The following is a 23570-nucleotide window of genomic DNA, read 5'->3' as shown; positions in this document are numbered from 1 at the left end:
GGATATGCCACATTTTCCAATGTTTAGAGCTTTCTGTGTCTATTTATAAACAGCTGTTTAAATTCTACTGTGTGCATGTAATATATGTTATGTTCCTCTGATGTACTGTTTGCAAGCTACAAGTGTCAATCATTACAACAGTTTGTAGGAGAGGTGGAGCAGGTAAATCCTGATGACATGTAGAGAAGTGCTGAGTGTGACAACATGCACTTAAACGGCTGAAACTGGGTCGCTTAAGGTGTCTTGCACAGCCTACAAAACTGTGTGCAACGTAGTACAGACATAATTTGCATACTTTTGGACATCTTTCTGTAGAACTAGTCATGTGCGTCCTATGGAGTGATGAGTTGAAAGGGGGGCGGGGGGGAATGTTGTATTTCAGGTACATTAGAAGGAAACAAAACACATAAACTGCCCTGCAGCATTTGGTTTGAGGCTATGTATCTAATGAATGAGTCAAACATAAGTCTGTTACCCTTCAAGGCACTCTACTATAATAAAGCTGCTCCTGCTTTAGAGAGGTTTTCCTTTGTCTTTACACAATCTCTAAAACAGTCCAGTTCATTGAGAGTAAAGTTTTCATTAAAGGTAAATAAATTGATTTTATTTGGGGGGTGGGGGTTAATGATGGCCTATTAGAAAATAGCTGTGGATAATGGTGCCATCTGATTCCTGCCCACTTTCGTTGCTGGTGCCATTATTCAGGAATTCCCAAAATAGGGCCCTGGCCCCATAAAGGGCCTTAAAGGGGTAGCCAAGGGTCAGAATGACTACTTAAGGCATTTCACCTCAGACTGAGGTTACTTCTTTCTCATAGAGATATGTAATCCTTTGTGTAATATCTGTCAATAAATGCAACGAATGTGCTCTGAGTTTCATCATAACAAGGAAGAAGCAACAAACACTCATCTTAGCCCTTATTTAACCCTGTCACACCAGCTGTGCGAGTGCGTCGCCACTGCGCGGCTCCCTGTCCCATCAACTTCAGCTCGTTGCCTCCAGCCGCACCAGTCAGCCACGGTGGTCCAGGCACGGACACGTCAGGAGGCTTCAGAGGAGTTTCACGGGCAACGATATGGGGACTCACTGAAGACACCGCAGCGTCCTTCACCGGCAGCATCCCGCTGAAGTAACCGAAAGGTAAACGCTTACCGATAGGCTCTGGTTTCAGCCCATTTCTCTGAAGCTGCCTGTGATAGTGCATTTTTTTTCCCCTGCCGACAGCTAATGTTAGCTAGCCTGTAAGCCGGCTAACATCTTTTAGCTGCGATGGATTAATTTTACCCAGGCAGGTAGTGACTGGATTGGAAATTCATTCATCACATAACAAATGAACGTATTCACATTTCATTGAAACCGGTGACCTGGCGTTAGCCGTGGCTCTCGCCTGTTAACGTTTCACCGTCTGTTATTAACGGTATCTCAAACCCAACGATAACACTGAAGCTAGCTGAGGGTTAACTAACTGGCAAACGGCTAGCTGAGCACTGACTCCATTCATTTACTTACATGACTACTGTTTTCAGCTGCACCGTTTATGGTTTAAAATCTGTATAAATGGCAAACATAGACTCCCAGCAGATTGTTTAAATGTTCGTTTTTTGGTTTCTCTTCGTGTATTTCCGGAATTTCCATTCATGTGACGTTAAGAGTACCGTGTATTGGTGACTTTTCAATCAAGCGATATGTCAGCTTTAATCTCTGAAATTAGCATTTTTAGCGAGAACTGCTAAGGCTAACGTTATATTTGTGCGAAATGCTTGACGCTCGATAGCTACTGTCTTCTGTTAATACATGGTTTTTAGTTAGTTACTCAAGTCTTTCTTGGCTTGTAAGCAGTGCTGCCACCTCACCAAACAAACCCCCTTGCCTCTGAGTGGTTTGAAAACACTGTTAGTAGCAGAACCTAAGTAATTTACCAGACCAAAAACGCTTTTCAGGCATTTTGTGTAAATGTGTAATGTGAGATAGCCCCGCACTGATACTGTCACTTAATCATTGACACTCAAATCAGTATATTACCCCCTTGTTGTCTTGGGTAACCTTACACAACTCTTATACTCAGCTACATTATGACACCTCATTTAGCAGTGTATCTAACCATTGTAAATTTCCCCATTGTGGGACTAATAAAGGATTATCTTATCTTATTTTAGAGATGTCTCAAATTACATCACTGGTTTTAGATGGTTTAATTTGTGGTGGTTTCACATGGTACTGTGTTGTACAGACTAGGGCTACAACTATCTGTTTTCATTGTCAATTAATCGGCCAGTTTACTTTATCAATTATGCATTCTGTCTAAAAAAATGTCAAAAAATGCCCATGGTAAGCTCTTTCAGCTTGTTATATTTCACCAATAGTCAAAAACCAAAAAATATTTAGTCTGCTTTCATATATGAGAAAAAATTGCCAGTCCCTTATATTTGAGACACTTGAACCAGAGAAGGTTTGAAATTTTTGTTTGAAAAATAAGTAAAATTATTTCTTTTCTTTTTTTGTGTGATTAATTGAATAGTTGTGCAAATGCAGACTAGTAACAGCACCACAAACCACAGCCCCAAAAATTACCATGAGGTTGAATCAACACATCTGTAAAATAGTTTCAACAAAAATAGAGCATTATTATGAAAATAGGATTTATTGCAGGCTTGCGGGCTGTTGTGACATACCTATTAGCCAGGTGTACCTAATAACATGGTAGATGTGCATACTCTTCCAAGTTGCAGGCTAAATCAAGTCTCTGTCTTGGGATTAGCTTGCTTTTACACAATGAGTCTGAATGAAATCTCAGTGAAGAAGATTTCAGTTCAACCAACATGAAAAGTATTTGTCCACACTTCTCTGTTCTACACTTACTGACACTGTAGAAGACTGTGTAAATAATGTATATTTTTCTGTTACTTAATTGAGTGTTGCCTCAGTCCTACATGTCCAAATTAGTAGACCATTTCCATTTTCAGTAACACCAAATTCACAGCAGCCAGGAATTTGGGGTTGAGGGCTAAAAACAAGGAACTGAATTGTTGATCTGATTTCAACTTTCCTATGAAAAGCAATATTTTTTTTCTTGCACTGTAGAATGTGTTTAAAAAAATGAAAGCCAAACCCTGACTGTTGGTCTGGATTGAGTAGTTGCCATGGTTTATGTTACATACATAATAAGTAGGGCTCATTTCTGTGCAGTTTGTTGTAACCTAATACTTGAAAGAGTGTAACATGAACCTTGTGTTGTCTGGTTGGCTGGCTCAGTCACAGGACTGGGCTTTTTTGTCACCCAGTCAAAGCGAATGTGCTTGTGATAATTGCAAATGTAGACTATAATTATGCAGTAAGAGTAAGTCAGGCAATAATACATACATGCCTGGTCTTGTAATTTTTAATGGGTTATGTATGTAACATTAACAGCAACGACTTTATGTGTTGATTCTCACTTAGTGTATTCAGTGACTGCTCGGTGACTCAGTGCAAGCAATGTTATTTTTTACTCAGAACATTTCACTTGTAAAAGGAAAGAAATCTGTGTATTTATGTATGGCTGTTGAACACAGAACAGGCCGTAGCACAGGGGGACGATGAACCAACAGCCTTCATCTCAGTGGGCCTGTGTGTTATCTCTGGTGGTGTTTACAAAAGGCTTAGCAGATGGGACCGTAGGACGAGATGAGGACTTTTTGGAGCAGTCTCATGCATTATGTTTCCTTAGGCATTCACTAAGGAGCTAAACAAGGCAGGGGGATGCTGGAAGTCAGACCACACAGGCCCTCCTGATGACAAAAACATGTTTGAATTCATCACTGCTTGGACTACAATCACATGAGTGTACCCACTCCATCTGTATTGAGTGCAAATATGATTAAATTAGCACTCAGGCTAATTTTAGCAAGCTGTAGTGATATTTAATGCAGGCTAATCCCTCAAGAGATTATCCCTTTGGTATTTACAGGACTTTCACCTGTTTATCTTGGCAATCACATGTCCAGGATGTTCAAAAAGTTCAAGGGTAATAAGCAACAAATGACCAACATGTTCAGGTCCATTGCACCAAACATCCCATTGGTTGATATCTGCAGCCAATCAATGTTTTCACCCCCTTCCTTTTCATTAGTCACACACAATAACAAGCACACGCTGCAACGATTGTACTGAACATGTGACTGACTGTGCAAGAACGTCATGCTGTGGAGTGCTGCTTGGTCTTTTTTTTTCCCCTGAGCTTGTACTCTTATCAGGGGAAAAACACCGCAAAGCCGTTCACAGGAATTGGCTGTCCCCTTATCAGGCATACACCGCCACCTTAAAGAGGCCATCCCATTGGCTGAACCTTTTGTGTCCTGTCAGCTGACTGGATGTGTACAAGTGTATATCCTGCAAAAGAATAGGCCAGAAAAAGGATGACAAAGTTTATGGAAGTGTTGCACAATCGCCACAGGCATAAGATAGCGGCATATCGGTATTTACCCACAGGAGGATTATTCCAAGGTGATTAGGTGGGCCATATTTGAGATTGGATTCAGGATGGCAGGGAGTCATTATTATCAGAGGCTGAGGGAGGAAAACATTGGTCCCAGTGGAATATCCTGAGGCGGGTAAAGTAAGAGCTGGTGCTCCACTAACAGTGATGAAGAGACAGAGGTCCTGGGGGGACAGGGAGCTCCTGGGAAGCAACACCGAAGACAACACAGACAACAGTGAGCAGGATGAGTCCTCATCTCTGAGGTCGTCTTGGTCCCTGGTGAGTCACAACGACAGGTCTCTTAGTCAGTCACAGCTTGAGCTGGAGGGCCTTCTACACTTGTATTGTTTGGTTTGACAGGTTGCTAGGCTTATTCGGTCATTATTGTAGCCAAGTTTAGTGGCTTGATATATGACCACAATGAATCAGAGGGATGATGTCAGTTTTAAGACCACATTCAAGACTTAGGTTTTTAGGGATACCTCAGGCTGTGAAAGAAGAGGGTAGGACACTGCAACAATTGTATTTGACATGGTCACAAATATTCAGGCTGGGTCAAGAAGCCTGCATCTGCAAATCATCTCCTAAACAAAATACCAAGTGTGGTCTGTATAATTGTAGTTGTAGTTCTGGCACTACAGCTACTTGTGTTTACTTTTACTTCTGAGCTGGCACTGAAAGAAGATAAAACAATTGTTAGAGACTGTGTTCCAGATAACTGAATACTGGCACCTTTCCAGGGTGCTATTTGTTTCATAGTATATAATATTCACCTTTTATATAATGAGCTTTTTATAGATGTTTGGAGCTTTGCTGCTATGGCAGACTCCTTCATTTATCTCTGCACTTGGTGTTAGCACTGTGTTAGACCAGGAGACAGGAATGAGACACTTAGTGCACCTCCATTGTGCTACTCTGTGGTGTCAAAATAAAAGTGAAACTTAATTACACAACGCTCCACTGCGTCGTTAACTTGAAAACAACATGACATTTTCAGTTTCCAGGGATACAGAAAAAGATAAAAACGTGCATACAATTTACCAATAACATTTCTCACGGCTCGATTTTATCCATGACAGTGGTACAGTGAAATGATTTTGTAGTTAAGGTGTGTTACTAAGAAAGGAAATTTAATCTATGTATTACATTTTTTATCTACACCTGTTGAGTCACTTCATGCGTGCCAGCCCTCGCTGCACTGAACAGCATAACACATAATCTGTTTCTGTAAGAAATCTATGACAGATTGTGCAGATAGAGACAAATACCATCCTCGTTCATAAACAAGTGACTGTGGAGTGCCTTTTTTGAAAAAAGTCTGAGAACATAAAAATGTTAAATACAGGAAAATATTATGATCAAAGCCTTAACAGAAAATAGATCTCGTTTAACTTAACCCTTATTGTAGACCAAAAACACGTTTGTAATTTAATTCATGTTTTTCATTAACAGTGATATCTATAGCAATCATGAAGGTGTGGTTTTACAGCATTTTTAGATTATTTGTCAAGGCATTTCTTGTTTAGATGTCTGTGAGAGATTTAAACATTTTCCAGATATTTCAAATGGTCCTCTGACAGGACTGTTAATCTTTTCATTTTGTGTTTTCATTTTCATTCAAATGAAATCTTGAGGGCAGTTGAAGGACCACTTGGCAAGGTATATAGATTTTCAGTAAATGTCTATAAGTTTGGAAATTCCCTCTGCCATACAAATAGCAGTAAATATTCTGGGCGCTGGTTATTTTCCTGTAGAGTCCAGTTTCATCTAATCCTCAGGTGGGTGGTTGTTTGGGTGTCATTGGTCGATAGCCACAATATTGATGTTGGTACGAAGAAGGCAGAAGTTGTGCCCTCTGTTAGTGATAACTATGTTTCTCGGTCCTCCTTGTGTACCAATGTGGGGTCCAGTTCTTGGTAAGAATTGAGAGCTTCCTGTTGTTGACAGAAGGCCTCACATCAAATCACCTAAACCCCTGTATGAACTTTGAACAGTCAGTTAGTTTACAGTGATGGCTGTTGTGTGTGTGTGTGAGGTATGAGAATTATTCTGAGTCACCTGCTCTTATGATTATTTATTTGCTATCTTCTCATCAGCCTGTTCTTTAGAAAAACATCTTCAGTGTTTCCCATATTCCATGATGCCACCATTGCACAAATGCCACTATTCTCTATCCTGCCCCCCCCCGCCCACCCCACTGCCCTCATGGCTAGACTCTGAACAAAAGGTCAGTGTGAGATAGGAGCATTTCAGGTTACATAAACCCAATGAAGTCAGCAGGGGAATGTTTTTTACAAGCCCCACTAAACTAGACCCTGACCTAAGCAAACCAAAATCATGTTTTCTAAGATAGTAGTTGTACACACTCTGTGTCACAGTGCATGAATCACTGCACATTATCTAATTCAGCAAATTCAGCAAAATACCACAGGAAGGTTGGAGAGTTCATATGATTATGTATGATTACCCTTGGCCTGAGAGTAATTTTCCCTCTGATGTAGCAGATTGCTTGTAAAATAATTTACAGTCTCACAAACTGCTTGTCCCAAGTGGCAAAAAAGTGCTTAGAGAAAATGTGCAGAGTTAATCCAAGCCCATAGCCACAGACCTCTGGCTCCTACTCCACTGTATGTGATATACTTAGCAGAGGGTTATGAATGTAAACAGGAGGTCAGCTGCTTTCATGGCAGCAGGGCAGTGGGAACTATGTGTGAGGTTGTCTCTGCTCATTGTTTAAGCCCAGCCATCAGCCCCCCCCGCCCGATGTGGTTCATGTGGGACAGCAGCCAGTGACCGAGTAACAGTGGCACTCTGGCAGTCTTCATGCAGGTCAGGAGATAACAGACACCACAGGGCAAGCAAACAGGCAGTGAGGGAGCTGAGAGATGAAAGCAAAAGACAGATGAGATGGCCCGACGGTCCAGAAGAAGATACTTAAAAGCAAAGACAGCAGTGGATGGACTGAGAGAGAGTTAGGGGGGAAACACAAACCAAAAGAACTGAAGTGAGATCAAAAGGAAAGCTCAGCAATTCTACTGCTTGTGAGGGCCCAGACTCTCTCTTCCTCTGGACGCTTGCTGAACAGTACGCTCTCATCCAGTCTTCCCCTTATCTAATATTTTGTCCCCCCCCCCCTCCAGGCGGACACCATGAACTACGTGGGCCAGCTGGCAGGTCAGGTGCTGGTGACCGTCAAAGAACTGTATAAGGGCATTAATCAGGCCACATTATCGGGCTGCATCGATGTTGTAGTTGTCCGCCAGAGAGATGGAACCTACCAGTGCTCACCGTTTCACGTGCGCTTCGGGAAGCTGGGCGTGCTACGCTCTAAAGAGAAAGTAGTAAGTTGGAATTTTTATTTCTTCAATTTGTCTCTCTTTCCTGACATGTTTCCATATCAAGACATTTCTGAGGTTTTGAGTTGACATTTTTCTGCACATCTGAATGTCATCAAAATGTCCCTGATTGATCTCATGTATGGTCACATTAACATTCCTTTCTGTAAAAGTTGAATGTGGATGATAGTTAAATATTGAACAAAGCAATCACAAACTGTAAACAGACTGTCAGAGTGATGTTGCAGTTTGTAGTCTGGTAGTGTATTATTGTACTAAATAGCACTCTCATCAGGCTTGCTGTTGTTGAGATCAGTGACCTAACATGTATGGGTGTGTAAGGCCATATATCATTTTAATTGGGGTTAGAGAGGTTCTGTTTCTCTTTGAAGAACCTTGGTTTAAGTTTAGATTTGATTTCTCACAATTTAATAACAACAACATCCATGGCTTGGGTCATCTTTGTACCTTAGCTGCCCCATTAACCAGTCAGGTAACCTATTTTTATATGTGGGGCTTCGGCCAGAATTAATAGCATTAATAGGGCATCTTTGAATCATTCAGTGAAGTCTTTGGTTCTGTTTGCAAAACACAGGAAGGATGTTCTGGGCTTTTCCACACCCTCTGACTGTAGTGGCTACTCTATATTCTTGCCTGAAGATAAGATCCAGTTAATCATGGTTGAAGGAACAATGGTGCTATTTTTAGCGCTCACCTCTCACTTGAGAAAACGGTATTTTTGTAGCACCTTTGCCTTGGCCTAATTGATGGGTCGGGAGAGCAAATTGAGCCTTTTCAGTATAAGTGCGCAAGTAGATGAGGAGCTAAATGTTATGGTTTTATAGGTTTTATAAATGTAAGATCTACTTGTGGGATTGTAATGGAAAACTTGACTGGCATCAGTTAACACAACCTTTTTTGTGAGTGAAACTGAGGTTACTTGAATATCAGAAGATTCAGAATATTCCATGATATTCATTTAGTAATTAGTAATGGCTAAAAATAGGAAGCGATAATAATTTAACGTGTTTTCCCACTACATCCCTGTGAGTGGTGAACTTGATGTCTATTCTTAGAACAGGGATGGTGTGCTCTGACTCAAGGAAAGCTTATTTACTTGCTTGTGGACCAGAGTGGACGATGATTTGTGGGAGGAGAGGGGGGCGATTGACACTGTCTCACCACCTACCCAGAATGCTGATGGGGTTTTGAGGGGAGAAATGAATGAGTGGTTCCCATGGCAACAGCTCCACAACTTGAATGTGTGGGAGGGGGAGGAAACGTGAAGAAGGAGGCCTCAACAAGGGCTGTTGTGTAACAAACAGTTATGCATGTGTCCCTGAGATTGCTTATCAGATGCTCGAGGGCTGCTGCTAAATTTATGTTTTGTTTTTTTTTTAGAAGTTACTGTGCCAAACAAATCCTGTGATATTTGTTCCTGACATGCTGATATTTTTAAAAATTCTGAGTTGGAGTTAAGATTGTAGACGCCAGCCAAATACTAATTAAAATTTGGCTGCTAATGGTGTGTCTGTCCCCATACAGTAGTTGCTTTGGTTGGCAACCAGAAATGTCTTAAAAGTACTGTTTGATTCTAAAAACATTTTGGATAATTACTAACTCAGCTTTGCGCAAATAGTTCTCTAAATATGAGTTTCAGAAGTCACATCGGTTAGTGCTGTCAGAGAGAAGTATCCCCATACCATGTCTTCATTTTGAACATCTGCAGGCATTCACTGCCTTCAGTAATTCCAGTAATCCAGCATGGTGTTGGCAAATCCACAGTTCAGCCACTCCAGTGAATGTAACCTGTCACCAACTGTGAAAGGTTGAAGAGAACCCTCATTTATTCCATCTCATTATTAATTGGGTATTGAAATTCCCAGCCATTGCTCACCATGCATAAATTCCCCCTAGCAACCCTGAGGGGGTGAAATTAAATCTTGAAGCTGCTGAGAAAACCACACCAGCAGAGAAGGACATTAGGAAAAGGAAAGATACAACATGGCAGATCACAAGAGGAGAAGAAAACAGATTATATTGGCGGCCACTGGTTGAGAATTAATATTGATGATTTGGTTTCAGGTTGTCAGACCAGGCAGAGCACTTGTGAGTCAAAGTCTGCCTCCTCCGTAGTCTCTGCCAGACGTGACCTGGTTTTTGCTTTTGTGGTGTCAAGTTTCTGAATGGCCTCAGGTTTACTGGGGGTTTTCCTGGCAAAAATGAATGGCCCTGCTCTATTGGCAGGCTCCACAAAATACAAGCCCAGAGGACACATATGCTTATTAGGTTTTGTAAAGCCTCAGGAGAAAGATGCAGCTCCAAGTAGCCACAGGGCTGCTATGTGACTTGACAAAATGTCGGAAGTAAAAAGATACAATTTGTTTTTCACTCCATTAAAAAGGCAGTGTCAGACTCATAGAGATATGTGCTGATTCCATGTTTAGTAAACACAATTCTCAGTGCCCTATTTTTGGTTTTGATACTTCATAATCACCATCACATTGTCAGTTGTCATCGTGGCTCAGAGATGTCAGCTTTTGCTTCTTTCAGATTGACATCGAGGTGAATGGGGAGCCTGTAGATCTGCACATGAAGCTTGGTGACAATGGAGAGGCCTTCTTTGTCCAGGAATCTGAGCAGCAGAATGTAAGCATCTCATTAACTACACAGATGAACGAAGCCCTACCATTTGGAAAAATAAACAGCTGACACAACAAACTGTGTGTAACACCAACTTTAAAGGACTGGTGTGAAGGATTTAGTGCCATCTAGTGGTGAGAACACAGATAACTCAATACTTCCCCTTATCACAGTGTAGGAGAGACTGGTGGTCTTCAGGTAATGTTAAAATGCTAAAGGTCCTCTTTAAAGCTAGTGTTTGGTTTGTCCATTCTTCTACTGTAGAAACCTGCCAGTGCAACATAGTGGACTCAAGGAAGAGGACCCACTCCATATGTAGATATAAAGGGCTCATTCTAAGCTAATGAGTAAAGGTGATAATAGACAAATGAAAACATAATTATGAATATTATATTCCATTTCTGCCAATAGATCCTCCTAAATCATACACACTGGCCCTTTCTTTTACTTACTTATTTTTTGTGCATTGTGAAGCATAAGAGCTAAAGTTAAGGGGATTTTCCAATCAAACAACATATTTCCAGGTTTCTGTTGTGTTGTATTTATTGTGTAGCTTATAAAGCAGAGACTCCAGATGTTTTCAAATTAGATTAGTTTTAAATTATAAGTTAGTTTTTATTATAATTATAATAATGCATTTGGCATTGGCTACAACAGACAGATACTGTTTCTTGATGCCTTTGCCCCAACAACACTCTTAATGGCTACAGCAGTCTTGAAAAACGTGAAGGGCAATGTTCATGTGAGGAAGTAATTACTCCACTGCAGTTTCTACATATGACAGGTGACCTATTGCTCAAGCTTTCTGAGCTCTTATTGTGACAACACAGCGGTGACAGCCACCCTGCTCTGCTTGACTTGAGTAATAGGCTTCACTGTGCTGACTCTAGGGACGAGTAATGCCGCACTGGTTTGCACTCGTCTTAACACATCTTAAGCCTCACGTTCTTGCACTCTAACTTTATCCTTCAGCAGATTGTCCCCGCCCACCTGGCCACCTCCCCGATCCCCACCGAGAGTCACCTGTTTTGGATCTCGGAGGTGGAGCACAGGGCACCAAAAGATCTGGAGGATGACCCCGCTGACCCAGAGGACCCCCCTGAGCCTCCTGCTCCCAGCACCGTGGCCACGAAAAAGAAGAAGAGGCGGAGGAAGAAGCACAAAGGAGACCCCCGAAGAGAGGAGCTGACCCCGCCCATGTCCGTCACTACTGGTAATGCTATCGCTGCTAACGCACCTGCTGCTACAACTGCTGCTATGTCCAGCACCGGGCAAAATGAAGAGATCTTTGAGATGGACCTGAGCTCTGACGAGGAGGCCGCAGCACATGTCTCTAGGTGAGTTCAGGACCAGTGCTTGTTACTGTAGCCAAGATCTGTTTAGAGATGGGTTAATTATTGTGTATCTTTTGCAACCTTGATTTAGGTCACCCTCAGTGACTACAATGCGTGACATTGACCCGAAACTACCAGCAGCCAGACACAACCTTGATGGTTATCCAATGTCTGATGGAGACTGGCCAGCGGATGACAGGTATGTATTAACATGAACTTATAGCCATCAGCAAGGGTGTGGCAGAGACATGTAAACGGACTTTTTTATCGATTGTTTGCATTTGTTTAACCCTTTGTCTATCCCTTCAGTCATGGCTTGTCTCAGGCCTTTTCCCCAAAGAGTGACTCTGAACTGATGGTCAGGCCTTCAGAGAGTTTGCTCAGAGCTGAGTCCCACATGCAGTGGACCTGGGGAGAGTTTCCCGAAACAACCAGGGTAAGCACTTGTCTTCACTGAAAGTTGAACGTAAGAACACAGCTCTTAGTGTATTCATCTTAATAGAAACTTATTTCTCATATCCAATATCCAGGTACCCAAAAAGGAGAAACCAGAACCACTCAAAACAGTGACCATCACCCCATCAGAGAGCACTCACTTCCGCGTCATCCTCAGCTCTGAGGCCATGGAGAACGAGACAGAGCTCGAAAAGAAAGACGGTGTCTCCTCAGTGTGTACCATTGTCAAGCCCGAGCCACGCACCCCTATTACCACTGTAACATTGGTGACTCCTCTCACATCTGTTAGCACCATAACCTCCCTGACCCCTGTAAGCCCGACAGAACCCCTGGACGTTCTGCCACTCAATGTGGCAACCTCCACCCCTTCCAACAACCAGCAGAGCGATTCTCCCTCTAAGAAGAAAGGTGAGTTGGGTCTCTTTCTTAGCCAAGATTTTTTTGCTGTCACAGATCATGAAAGTTCATTAAGTGATACAGTGTTGTTGGATGCAGGTGTCCCAAAGAGGAGTCAGCATCAGGGTCCTGAGGATATCTACCTAGATGACCTGAATGTACTTGAACCTGATGTTGCTGCGCGATATTTTCCCAAGAGGTTAGCTCATCAGAGAAGTACCTAATTAATGTCACTGTCTGACCTGTTTTAATTTAAAACAGGTCTATTTTAAAACTGAACGAGAGAAAAATACACCTCCTCTGAAATAACACTGAAAGCCTTAACTGCAAATATCCTGACATATTGTGCTCTTTTGTTGCTCCAGTGAGTCTGAGGCAGCCACTAAGCACTGGATGGACTCGGAGATGCGCTCTGGTTCACAGTCTCCTCAGTCGGTGGGTAGCGCCGCAGCTGACAGTGGGACAGAGTGTCTCTCTGACTCAGCCAGTGACCTCCCTGACGTCACCCTTTCTCTTTGTGGAGGCCTCACAGAAAATGCTGAAATATCCAAAGGTATACCAGATGACACTCATAAAAAATGCAGCCTAAAGTGCACTTAGTACTTTTATGCAAGACGAAAAGTTAACCTCAGCCAGAAGAGACATACAGCTGAGTCTGTTGTATAACTACAATGTACTTCCATACTGAATTAGCCACATAAGAAGGCGTGCAGGCGCGGCTGGTGGAGGCTCTTTTCTATTAAAAAATCAGCTTGGTATGTTTAACATTAACAATGCTTCAGCCCACATTTCCCTTTGTGAACATGAGTCTCCATTTTACTAGGATTGAATCTTAACTTTATGCTTGGCTTTCTCTCTGTTTTTTCATTTGTGTCAATAGATTAAAAATATATACACAGAGGTGTTTCTGAGAAGTTGTCAGCTGTTGTGGCTGGAAGAAAAAGTTTCCTGACCTTTCTGTGTGGCTTTAAGTAAGATCTTATGGCTCACCACCACTGACCTTTTCATCTGCTGTCTTTAATTAATGTCTCATTCTTTCTGTTTGCAGAAAGGTTCATGGAGCATATCATCACCTATCATGAATTTGCTGAAAATCCAGCAATTATAGATAACCCCAACCTGGTAGTAAAGATAGGAAATAGGTAAGTAAGCATTTTAGTTTCACTAATGAAATGTACAAGAGATATGTATTGTAAGTATATAGTCAATATGGTTCTTAATTAATTTCTGTGTTCACAGATATTATAACTGGACACTAGCTGCACCCTTGATTCTAAGTCTACAAGCATTTCAGAAGAATTTACCAAAGGTAATTGAAACGTTTTTGCATATTGTGCTATGTACAGTACCTACAATAAACTGGCAACTAGCTCTTCATTGAATGTCTTGTCTTGTTTATTCAAGGCTACAGAGGAGGCCTGGGTGAAGGAGAAAATGCCAAAGAAGTCAGGCCGCTGGTGGTTCTGGCGAAAGAGGGCGGATAGTACAATCAAGCAGGTGTGGGCATGTGATCAGAAATGCTAAAAACAAAACAAAAGAAATGGGTTTCTTTTTTAGCAAATGTCATATAATTATGTACATACAGTATGTGTTTATTGTCTTGGGATTTCTTCCCTTTATTTGTTACAGTCAGAGACTAAACTTGAAACCAAGGAGGAGTCTCATTTGGAGGAGGAGGGACCCTCCATATCTCAGGAGAAGCTGGCCTTACCGTAAGTGACACCATGGCTTTATTGATGTTTTAAATGAGGTCAGAAACCTGCTGAACTCTGGCATGGGGTTGTAAAAAACATCCACAGCTTCATAAATCAGTTGTTTTATCACAACACAGCATAGGCACATGAGTGAAGTTGATAGGGGAAGTCTCAATACACATATAACCACATGATTTGCAGTAGTTTAACACTTGTGTTGCAAAATAGAAGATTTGTTTTTTAAGTAATTTATCAGTCAGAATGACTAGATAGCCATAACTGTTGTTGTTGTTTCCCTGTAGTCCTAAAGCAGGAGACTCATCCAGTGATGAGGAGGCCAAGGAGGTGAGCGCTGCATCCTGTCAAGAGAGACTGCAGCCAGTAGATGGCCAGCACCACCCCAGCCCACACACTTACAGGAAGTCACTCCGCCTCTCTTCTGATCAGATAGTAAGTGCATTTTTAAACACACATTTTCCTTCCTCAAAATCCTCCAGCCTGAAAAAGTAAAGCATTCAACTAGTTCCATTATATTCTATATTTGTTAAGTTAAAAGTTCATTTGATGGTTTCGTTTTAAAATACTTCTTTGGCTGGTTTTCAGAATGGAAGATTGATCTGCCTATCCAATGAACTGCAAAATTCTCAATGAGATTTGTACTTAGGGGTTATTTGGTAGTTTAGGGCTCCCTCTGCTGGCTAGCTATGAATTGCATGCGTTTCTTCCACCTATGGTCTGTAGGGGGCTCTAAAGACCTGTGCATGTTCATCCTACTGTGGCATAACAATTCATACTGGAGCCTAGTGCACTGTTGGCATACATGTTTGTGAGTGAAATGGACTTTGCTTCCAGATGCCTTCACTGTTTTCCCTGTGTTACCAGGCCAGTCTGAAACTGAAGGAGGGACCTAACGATGTGACGTTCAGCATCACCACCCAGTACCAGGGCACATGCCGCTGCGAAGGCACCATCTACCTGTGGAACTGGGACGACAAAGTCATTATCTCTGACATTGACGGCACCATTACCAAGTATGTGCCCCTGAGTCACTGACAGTGGTCTTATACCCCCCTGGGCTTAGTAATGATACTCAACTACTGAGGCATTTTTGATATTGTCACACACATGAATACTGAACATAGAGTTGTGGCAGGAAACTGGCTTGTTGTGAAATTTGATACTGCACTCTTCTGTTATTTTTGTATTGATCATGGGCAGTACTGCACAATAAATCACTGTGGTGTTATTATAGCCCTTCACATTGTCCACCACTCATCAGTTCTCCACCTGTGTATGGGATTTTGCGTAGATGCTTTCCCAAAGGTTCCATATAATATCAGCTGCATGTGCATGCTCATAATATATTAATAAATACCATATATAGATCAGGCATGTGTGTGAGGAGTAACCAGTGAATCTGTAACTCTGTTTTACCTTCTGTAATAATAAGGGATATATATATATATATATATATATATATATATATATAGTATGTATGTATGTGTGTGTGTGTGTTTTCAAAGAAAGGAAGTAGTTGATGCATTATCAAGCATCTGAAGAGGTGCAATGTTATTTTAAGCTCCTCATGTCTATAATTTGCGCACATACTGTGAAATACGTCTCTTTAGTTGATGACTAGTGTGATCGCTGCAGCTGGAGACCAGCAGGTGCGTGAACACTGACTGAAGATGTTACAGAACATTGGATATGTGGGATCATGCAGCACTAAATAAAAAAACAAGCGAGGATTATGATAAATGAGTTTTATAGATACTTTCATTTCCACTTCTCACACATTTTGAGCGTTTTTTTGAGCAACTTCATCACCATGGACACGCTCAAGTCCTTCTCTCAGACCAAATATTAATTAAGGTCATAATGCAGTTCTATTTATTTTAAGCTCTTTAATTAGCCTTAAGCCAGATCTGTCTCATTTGACACAAAGCTGATGTCTGCTGCCTTTTCGACGCCCACTCAGTGAGGTTCATAGGTGGTCAACATCAAACAGGTCCAGATTGACTGCAGCTTATTATCTCTGTGACCCTTTAGGCCAATCCGTGACATGTGGCTTTCTTTGAGTAACAGGGTGAAGAGCGTAAGGGGCTATAATGAGCCCATTTACATTTCATTCTGTAAGCACACACCATCATAAGCTGAGGTTGAGACAGTACCTCCCCTATGGGCTAGTAATGCTCATTAGTGGTGAACAGTCCATAATGTTCTCTGTTTATGATGATATGGTAAAGTAGTTATGGTGCTTTATGAGACCTCTTTTGAACAGTCTGCACTACCGCTCTGCTTTATTTTCTTTCACCCACATGCTTTCTCTGACTCTAACTGTACATCTGCTGTGGGTTTTTGAGCCTGTTTTTTCACTGATGTGGCAGATGGGGATATCCCTGTTTTTATGTCATTAACGTTTGCATGTGTGTTTAATGTTTTAGGTCAGATGTGTTTGGACAGATCCTGCCACAGTTGGGGAAGGACTGGACTCACCAAGGCATTGCCAAGCTCTACCACTCAGTCGCTGAGTAAGTGCACAACAACACTGATTAATCACAGGGGAAGGATGAATGGTTGGCCAGTGATTCGCACTGTCTGGGTTTGATTCCCAATCAACTCTATGTGGAGTTGATATTTTCTCCCAGTGTTTGCGTGGGGTGATTTGAGGTGGATGACTCAGTAAGTTTAACTATTATCAAAACAACAAAAACACACCACATCACTTATCGACCACCTCTCATTATACTTCCTTTTGTGAGTCTGAAAACTTAAATCTTGACTTGTCCTTGCTGCATTAGTAATGTGGAGAATAGAAAATGTAATACACACAGGAAGAAATAGGCTATAGTGACCACGGGCAGTAATAATAAATAGAATCTTTCCCCAGTAAAATGATCATTGAGTTGGTATGAGTGCACATAATGAAAGCAACACCTAGTATCACTGATCTAATTAAAATGCTATTCATAGTAGTTGCTAATAATGGTCATGATATTTAAGCGTATTCGAACAACCGTTAATGAGCGCCACTCTCTCCACTGACAGGAATGGCTACAAGTTTTTGTACTGCTCAGCTCGGGCTATTGGCATGGCAGATATGACGAGAGGTTACCTGCAGTGGGTTAATGATGGAGGCACCATCCTGCCCCGAGGACCTCTCATGCTGTCTCCCAGCAGCCTCTTCTCTGCCTTCCACAGGTACGTACATCATACATGGCAACCACTCCCTGTGTCTCGGAGCCAGATACTTCTTATTTCCAGTAGTCATCACATACATGAAGTCCTTCTTATCCCCAAATCTTAATTTTTAAACCACCCAATGTTTGTCTCCCTTCAAACTTAAATCATTTTAGTCTTAACTTAATTTCTCATTAAATATCTCCAAGTTTCTCTGACTCAGAATCCTCCTCACTCCCCAAATCCTCATTGATTATGATAAGCCTTTCATATGCTGAGGCTGTTAAAGCTACAGAAAACGAAAGCTCCCGAATTTCTAACTAAATAGGTCTTAACTGTGATGGTAGCTTTTTCATCTGCTTCTAGAAATATACCCTTGTTCAGCTTTTTGTTGCAGTTCCTTAACTCATTTTTTTCATTTTCTTTTTCAAACGGTTGGTTTCTATGCAGTTGTGAACAGTTTCTTTTCAGACAGGGAATGTTGGAAACCTCCAAGGTGTGGCCATTGATCTGTGACTGACATGTTCATTAATTAGCCAGTCAGACATGAGAGAATGGCAGCTTGCAGAAGCTGTGCATGGAAAATTAAAGGAGACGACTGTCATTTGTCTGCATTTCTTACTGTCAAAAATTCAAGCATCCTATTCCAAGGTATTCCAAGGTATTTTTGTATTCATTACACAATTTAGCGGGGGATCAATGTAAAAAGGATGCAACTGATCCATTGATTGAATTCTGTGGAGCTCTGCAACAGTGATTGGATATGTTAAAGTCAATTTTAAACAACCATACAGCTACAGCTCTACCATTCACTGATGAAGCTGTAGCTTTTCGTGAACATAAATGTCCGTTGCTTGTTTCATCAGTAATTATTGTGCCCATTTCCAACCCTCAAGCTCAAGTATACACACACAGTTATTCCATATATACCTATTATCTAAAATCAATACCTTTCCTTGGTTGTACCCATACTCTATCAGAATTCAGCACATGTAAACAAGCCTTCTTTGTAGCTAATGGTTTAATTGAACCTCATTTCAATTGCATGTAACAGAAACAAACTCTAATCTACAGAGACTAGAATAAAGAGGTTTAACTCTTAACTCAAACCTGACCCATGGTATGGATATGCAGTATGTGTGTTGCTCTAATCAAACTGTCTTGTTTCCTTCAGGGAGGTCATTGAGAAGAAACCAGAGATCTTCAAGATTGAATGCCTTACAGACATCAAAAACCTGTTCCAGCATAACAAGCAGCCATTCTACGCCGCCTTTGGGAATAGAGCTAATGTGAGTTAATGGATGTTTGAAGATGTCAGACTCCAGGACATTAAAGCACTCACATTTACATGTCAGTGAGCCGTGTTTTCCAGGAGCTGATGTAGTCATGATGTATCGCAAGATCAACATGACACTTTGGCTATCAGTTAGTAGACACAAACACATGAAATAAGTACTGGGCTGAACCTCAGCTGAGGTCACTGGCGGAGTCACGGCCCCATATGACTTTGTCTGTGGAAGGGAGCTCAAGCCAGGCACAGCGCCCCATCTTCAGCTGCGCAAACACCAACACCCAGATGAAGCAGTGGGTCACCCATCAAACCTCTCTGTGTCTAACACTCGCCAAAACATACAAAACAAAAAAATACCACACATAAACACACACAGCTCCGCTCTTGCCCACCAAAACATTCAGTGTAGAAATATTACCATTACGTGCATTAGGTGGAACACAAACAGGAAATCTGTGGTTAATGTTATTAACTCACTTATGTCATTTTGTACCAGTCTGTATTATGTACATGAGCTACTTTCTGAAAATTACATAACAGACTGTGCTCTCATCTCAAATGGCTTTTAAAGGCTGTTTTTTAATATGTAAATACAGTTTTATCCACATAAGAGGAAAATATAGAATTTTATGTCATCTTATCATAAATGAAAATACAAGCTTGTTTTGTGCTTATAAACATGAATGTAAAAACTGTATTACCGGCCCCCACAGCGTTACCTGTTTTTGATCTCAGCGGCTACCATTTTGTTTACATTTGGAATACAGATTGAACCTTTAAACATCATGTCTCCATACAGGATGTGTTTGCCTATAAGGAGGTAGGAGTTCCCGTGTGCAGGATCTTCACAGTTAACCCCAAGGGAGAGCTGATCCAGGAGCAGACCAAGGGCAACAAGTCTTCGTAAGTACATAAACTTCCTGTCCCCATCTTCATTACTGTATTCTCAGTATTAACTATAAGATATTAGTAATATCAGAATTAGTGTGTGAAATATGTGTGCACTCAGTGCAATATAATAACAATAACATATCCTTTATGCAATCAATCCAAATACTAGTGTAATGTGAAAGGCTAGTAGTTGTAGTAAGGAACACATTTTATTTTACTCTGCAGTTTTGCACAGCTTTGTGGAGCATTTTAGCATTGTTAAGCTCTGTATTATGGTTTTAGGAAATTTGTTTGGTTCATTCCCACAGCTCTCTTCAAACTTGTTCCCAGCAGCAGGTAGCAGTTGTTTTCAGAAACAATACAACTGCTAGCAGCTAGCTTATGAATACAGCGGAGCTTTTAGCAGCTAAATAGCAAGATATTTCCCTATTTGATCATTGACTAGTTACAAATAATTGTTCCTGAATTTGTTATTTAACTCTGTGGTTTATGTTCTCTATTGTTGTATCCCCACTTTCCTGTCGTTTCCTCCACAGCTACGGCAGGCTTAGCGAGCTGGTGGAGCATGTGTTCCCTCTGCTGAGCAAAGAGCAGAACGAGGCCTTTGTCATGCCAGAGTACAGCTCTTTCTGTTACTGGAGACAGCCCATACCAGACATCAACCCAGATGAGCTGCTCTGATCCAGCACATATGGCTGCCCAAGTATACATCATACACATGCAACTGGACTGTGCACTTGAATGCATCTCCAGGTAAACACGTGGACTGGAACCCCAACTTCCCAACCTCCATACTACTCAGACACACACACAACTCTACAATGAGTGTGACACAGTAACAGGGTTATGACCATAAACACAAAAAAGCTGGTTAACTGTAATTACCCATTAGAGATGAGTGGAAGTGAACTCCAGAACAGTAAATCCTGCTGAATAATCGTGGAAGAATTTCATCCCTGGGAGACGAGAGACTAATCACCAACTAAATTATCATCTTTCCTCATGCCTGTGAAGGCACCTTAACCCAGCGAGCACTCTATAGTCCCCATCACTGTACTGGAATAGAGATCAGAGGTACATCTGTAGCAGAGATGATATGATATGATCTGCTTTTGCCATCAGGGGAGCGACAGAAGCCCCACACGAGGCATTAGCCCTTAGCACTAGAGTTTGAGCTGTGCAGAAGGAAAAATTTGCTTGAATCACACTCTAAGGAAATGAAATGAAACATTCAAAGCGTGAAAGACGCACTGTTAATTAAAACAGAACAGGCAGTTAACACAAAGCACTAGTCGCGGGCCGGTAATATTTTGCCTATGCAGTGACGCAGCCTTTATTTGGAGGCTTTTATTGTGTTTAGAAAAGCAAAAGTAAAGCAGTGATAGTGGCTGGTAAATAACAGACTATACCAACTAACAACCATTCACAGTCTAGTTTCCAGTTGCAGTTTCCAGGAGCCTACTGTAGCAAGAGCAGGAGAGCTACTGCCGTTGTTCAGTTTTATCCCTCACACTCTCGACTCTGGACAGACCGTGGTTATTAGCTCAGCACTTGTGGACACGGCCACTTTTTCCCTGGAGAGGTCACAACCTCCTGAGTCATGTTTGGTATTCTTAATATTCAAGGTTGTACCTGGGATATACTTTTTGCCAACAGTAGTGTGTGAAGATGCACAGTTAGGTGTGACTTAAAAAAGAAAAAAAAAACAAAATGAAGCAGCTTCATGATATATTGTCTTGCTGTTATTTTAATGTTCTGTTAAACAAGCTCTGGCAAATTACGTGTTTTGTTAACAATGCAGTCATTATTTATGATAATTGATATGTTTAAATTATTCGTTTCTATCGTGATGCCTTTGCTTGTCTGAAAAACAGTAATTTATCACAAATGCAACATGAAAATACTTCAAATCGGTATTTTGTATGGTCGGTCACAGGTTAACATGCACTTAACAGTAACTGCTAAGCCTTGTATGATCTCTCTTTTTTTTTTTCCTTGTATCCCATGTTCACAATGACCTGTATTCCTTGTTTTACAGTGAAGCTTTCAACATGTAATGCACACACACATTCCTGAGCAAACCTCAGAATCTGCAGCTTTAGTATTAAAATATGTGTGTAAATGTAAAAGATGACGCTTGAGTCAGAACAGTGGAAATAAGCAGATCTTAAAAAAAAAGAGCTTAAAATGAAGGATTTTCGTTTGCGATGTCGCCTGTGGGATGACTATGGGGTGATGTAAGTGTGCGTGTGTTTGTTTGTGTGTGTGTGTGTGTGCGCGCGTGCTTGCATACCTAATCACTGAGAGTTGCTGCTGCTGCTGTTGGGGTGACGGGATGCTGCACCCCCTTTGCTTGTGTTCCCTCAGTGGCTTTACCGAGACTTATCCAACGCACTTTTGTCTAAGCTGCACCCAGAGACACAGACTTACAACTCAGCACACCTCTCACCCACATGCACTTCTCTAAAGGTCTTTGAAGGCAGCAGTCCAAGAGTATGCAATTGTTGCAGAATGAGGAGTTCTAGTTTTACCTCTTTGTTGTGTGTGAGTGACTTTCTGAAGCCACTGACAAAATCAGAATTAGAATTATGTTGTCAGTAATTAATGAAAGGTGTTTTTTATTTGTTGGCTGCAAGACAAAATGTGGGAATTAAAAATGAAATAATGTTTATTTGGGGTGCTGAACAGACATGAAGGTAGGATCACAGCCCACCCCTTAGCCTCTGAGTGAGTGAGTGTGTGTGTGTGTGTGTGCGTGTGCGTGTGCGTGTGCGTGTGCGTGCGTGCGTGTGTGTGTGTGTCTGTGTGTGACAGAGTAAAGACTGATCCTGTGCCTCTGGTGACCAGAGGAAGAGCCATTGGGTCTTGTTTGGAGATAAACAGGAAATACTTGACTGTGGACAGGAAGCTCTTTGAAGTGCTTCGCTGGCATCATGTGTGGTATGTTTTAGGAAAACAAATGTGGGCACATGTGCCACTCCACTGACATGGATCAAACCTCCACAGTAAGATGATGCTACGTTCTAGCGAGGATTAAAAATCGTAGAGGAGCAGAAGCGAGACATGACAGACAAAACCATTCAATGAAAAAAGAGAGGGGGGAAAAAGCACAACTGAGGATGAGAGCTACATCCAGGTCATCATCCAGATATTTAGTCGTCATTATTTGGCCTGAAGTGTTTCTGTATTCACTCTGTATCTCCAATGTTTTTTTGTGATGATTAAGATGCGTGTTTTGCTTTGATACGTTTGCTTGTTCTCTACGAAGTTTGGTGAAGTCAAATAGATCTATCTTATAATTAACAAAAATGAATTCCATTCTTTCTATGAAAGTAAAGCATCTTGTGTGGAAGAATCACACTTCATCCTCTATGATCCTCGGATATGTGGTATATAATATTGTTTGTTCTCACTGCTCAAACTGCTGTGGAAAATGATCCAGTATATATACTGATCATCACATTCTTCTGTCTTCGATGCCTTTTTTTTGTTTGTTTGTTCGTTTATTATTTCTTCTAAAGTGTATGATCTTATGTGGGACTATGTTATGTTCTGTTCTGTTTGAAGGTAACGTTTGTTATTTGATTGTGTCTGACCAAGAGAAATACCTTAAGTGTATGCTGTGTTTGATTTGTATAGACGTGGTTCAAAGTATGTTTAAAGAAGAAAATCCATTGTAAGAAGAAGTTTAAAAAAATGACAGGCCTAATAAAGCTAACAAAGTGTGGCTTGTGGTCATATTTGTATTAAATAAAGTTTCTAACTGAACACATTTGTGTGCTACACATTTCCTGTCTCCAGTCTGAGTCAGAGTCAGAAAGTTCAACAGTAACCACAGGCTAGTGCAGTAACTTCTACTCCATTTGCTTATTTTTTAAGTAGCGATACATGAGC

General features: G+C 41.3%; 1 protein-coding gene across 5 annotated transcripts; it reads left to right on the top strand.

Moving 5' to 3' along the window:
• The first annotated feature begins 671 nt into the window (after positions 1-671).
• lpin2 (lipin 2) lies at positions 672-23444 on the top strand. 5 transcript variants are annotated; one of them, XM_018676224.2, is made up of 20 exons: positions 672-1140; positions 7597-7797; positions 10345-10440; positions 11407-11771; positions 11860-11967; positions 12078-12204; positions 12299-12632; positions 12720-12819; positions 12986-13173; positions 13669-13762; positions 13860-13929; positions 14025-14117; positions 14250-14332; positions 14614-14764; positions 15197-15345; positions 16759-16845; positions 17363-17515; positions 18669-18783; positions 19585-19688; positions 20213-23444. In XM_018676224.2, exons 2-20 carry the CDS (start codon positions 7606-7608, stop codon positions 20355-20357), a joined length of 2754 nt encoding a protein of 917 aa, XP_018531740.1. In that variant the 5' UTR covers positions 672-1140; positions 7597-7605; the 3' UTR covers positions 20358-23444. The 5 variants fall into 5 exon arrangements, with proteins under 5 accessions (XP_018531740.1, XP_050925887.1, XP_018531739.1 ...); XM_018676223.2 differs by lacking the exon at positions 672-1140 and adding an exon at positions 4338-4735 and having other exon boundaries at positions 11410-11771; XM_018676222.2 differs by lacking the exon at positions 672-1140 and adding an exon at positions 4338-4735 and having other exon boundaries at positions 14617-14764.
• The last annotated feature ends 126 nt before the right edge of the window (positions 23445-23570 follow it).

The sequence above is a fragment of the Lates calcarifer genome, linkage group LG4 (assembly GCF_001640805.2).
Source record: "Lates calcarifer isolate ASB-BC8 linkage group LG4, TLL_Latcal_v3, whole genome shotgun sequence".
Lineage (NCBI taxonomy): Eukaryota > Metazoa > Chordata > Actinopteri > Centropomidae > Lates > Lates calcarifer.
The sequence above is the reverse complement of the archived record's forward strand: the minus strand, read 5'-3'. Positions and strand labels throughout refer to the sequence as shown.

Coding starts and splice junctions, on each gene's coding strand:
- lpin2 (XM_018676221.2), top strand. CDS start 4,622: ATGAAGAGACAGAGGTCCTGGGGGGACAGGGAGCTCCTGGGAAGCAAC. Junction 13,763..13,859: donor GTAGTAAAGATAGGAAATAG/GTAAGTAAGCAT, acceptor CTGTGTTCACAG/ATATTATAACTGGACACTAG. Junction 13,930..14,024: donor TTCAGAAGAATTTACCAAAG/GTAATTGAAACG, acceptor TGTTTATTCAAG/GCTACAGAGGAGGCCTGGGT.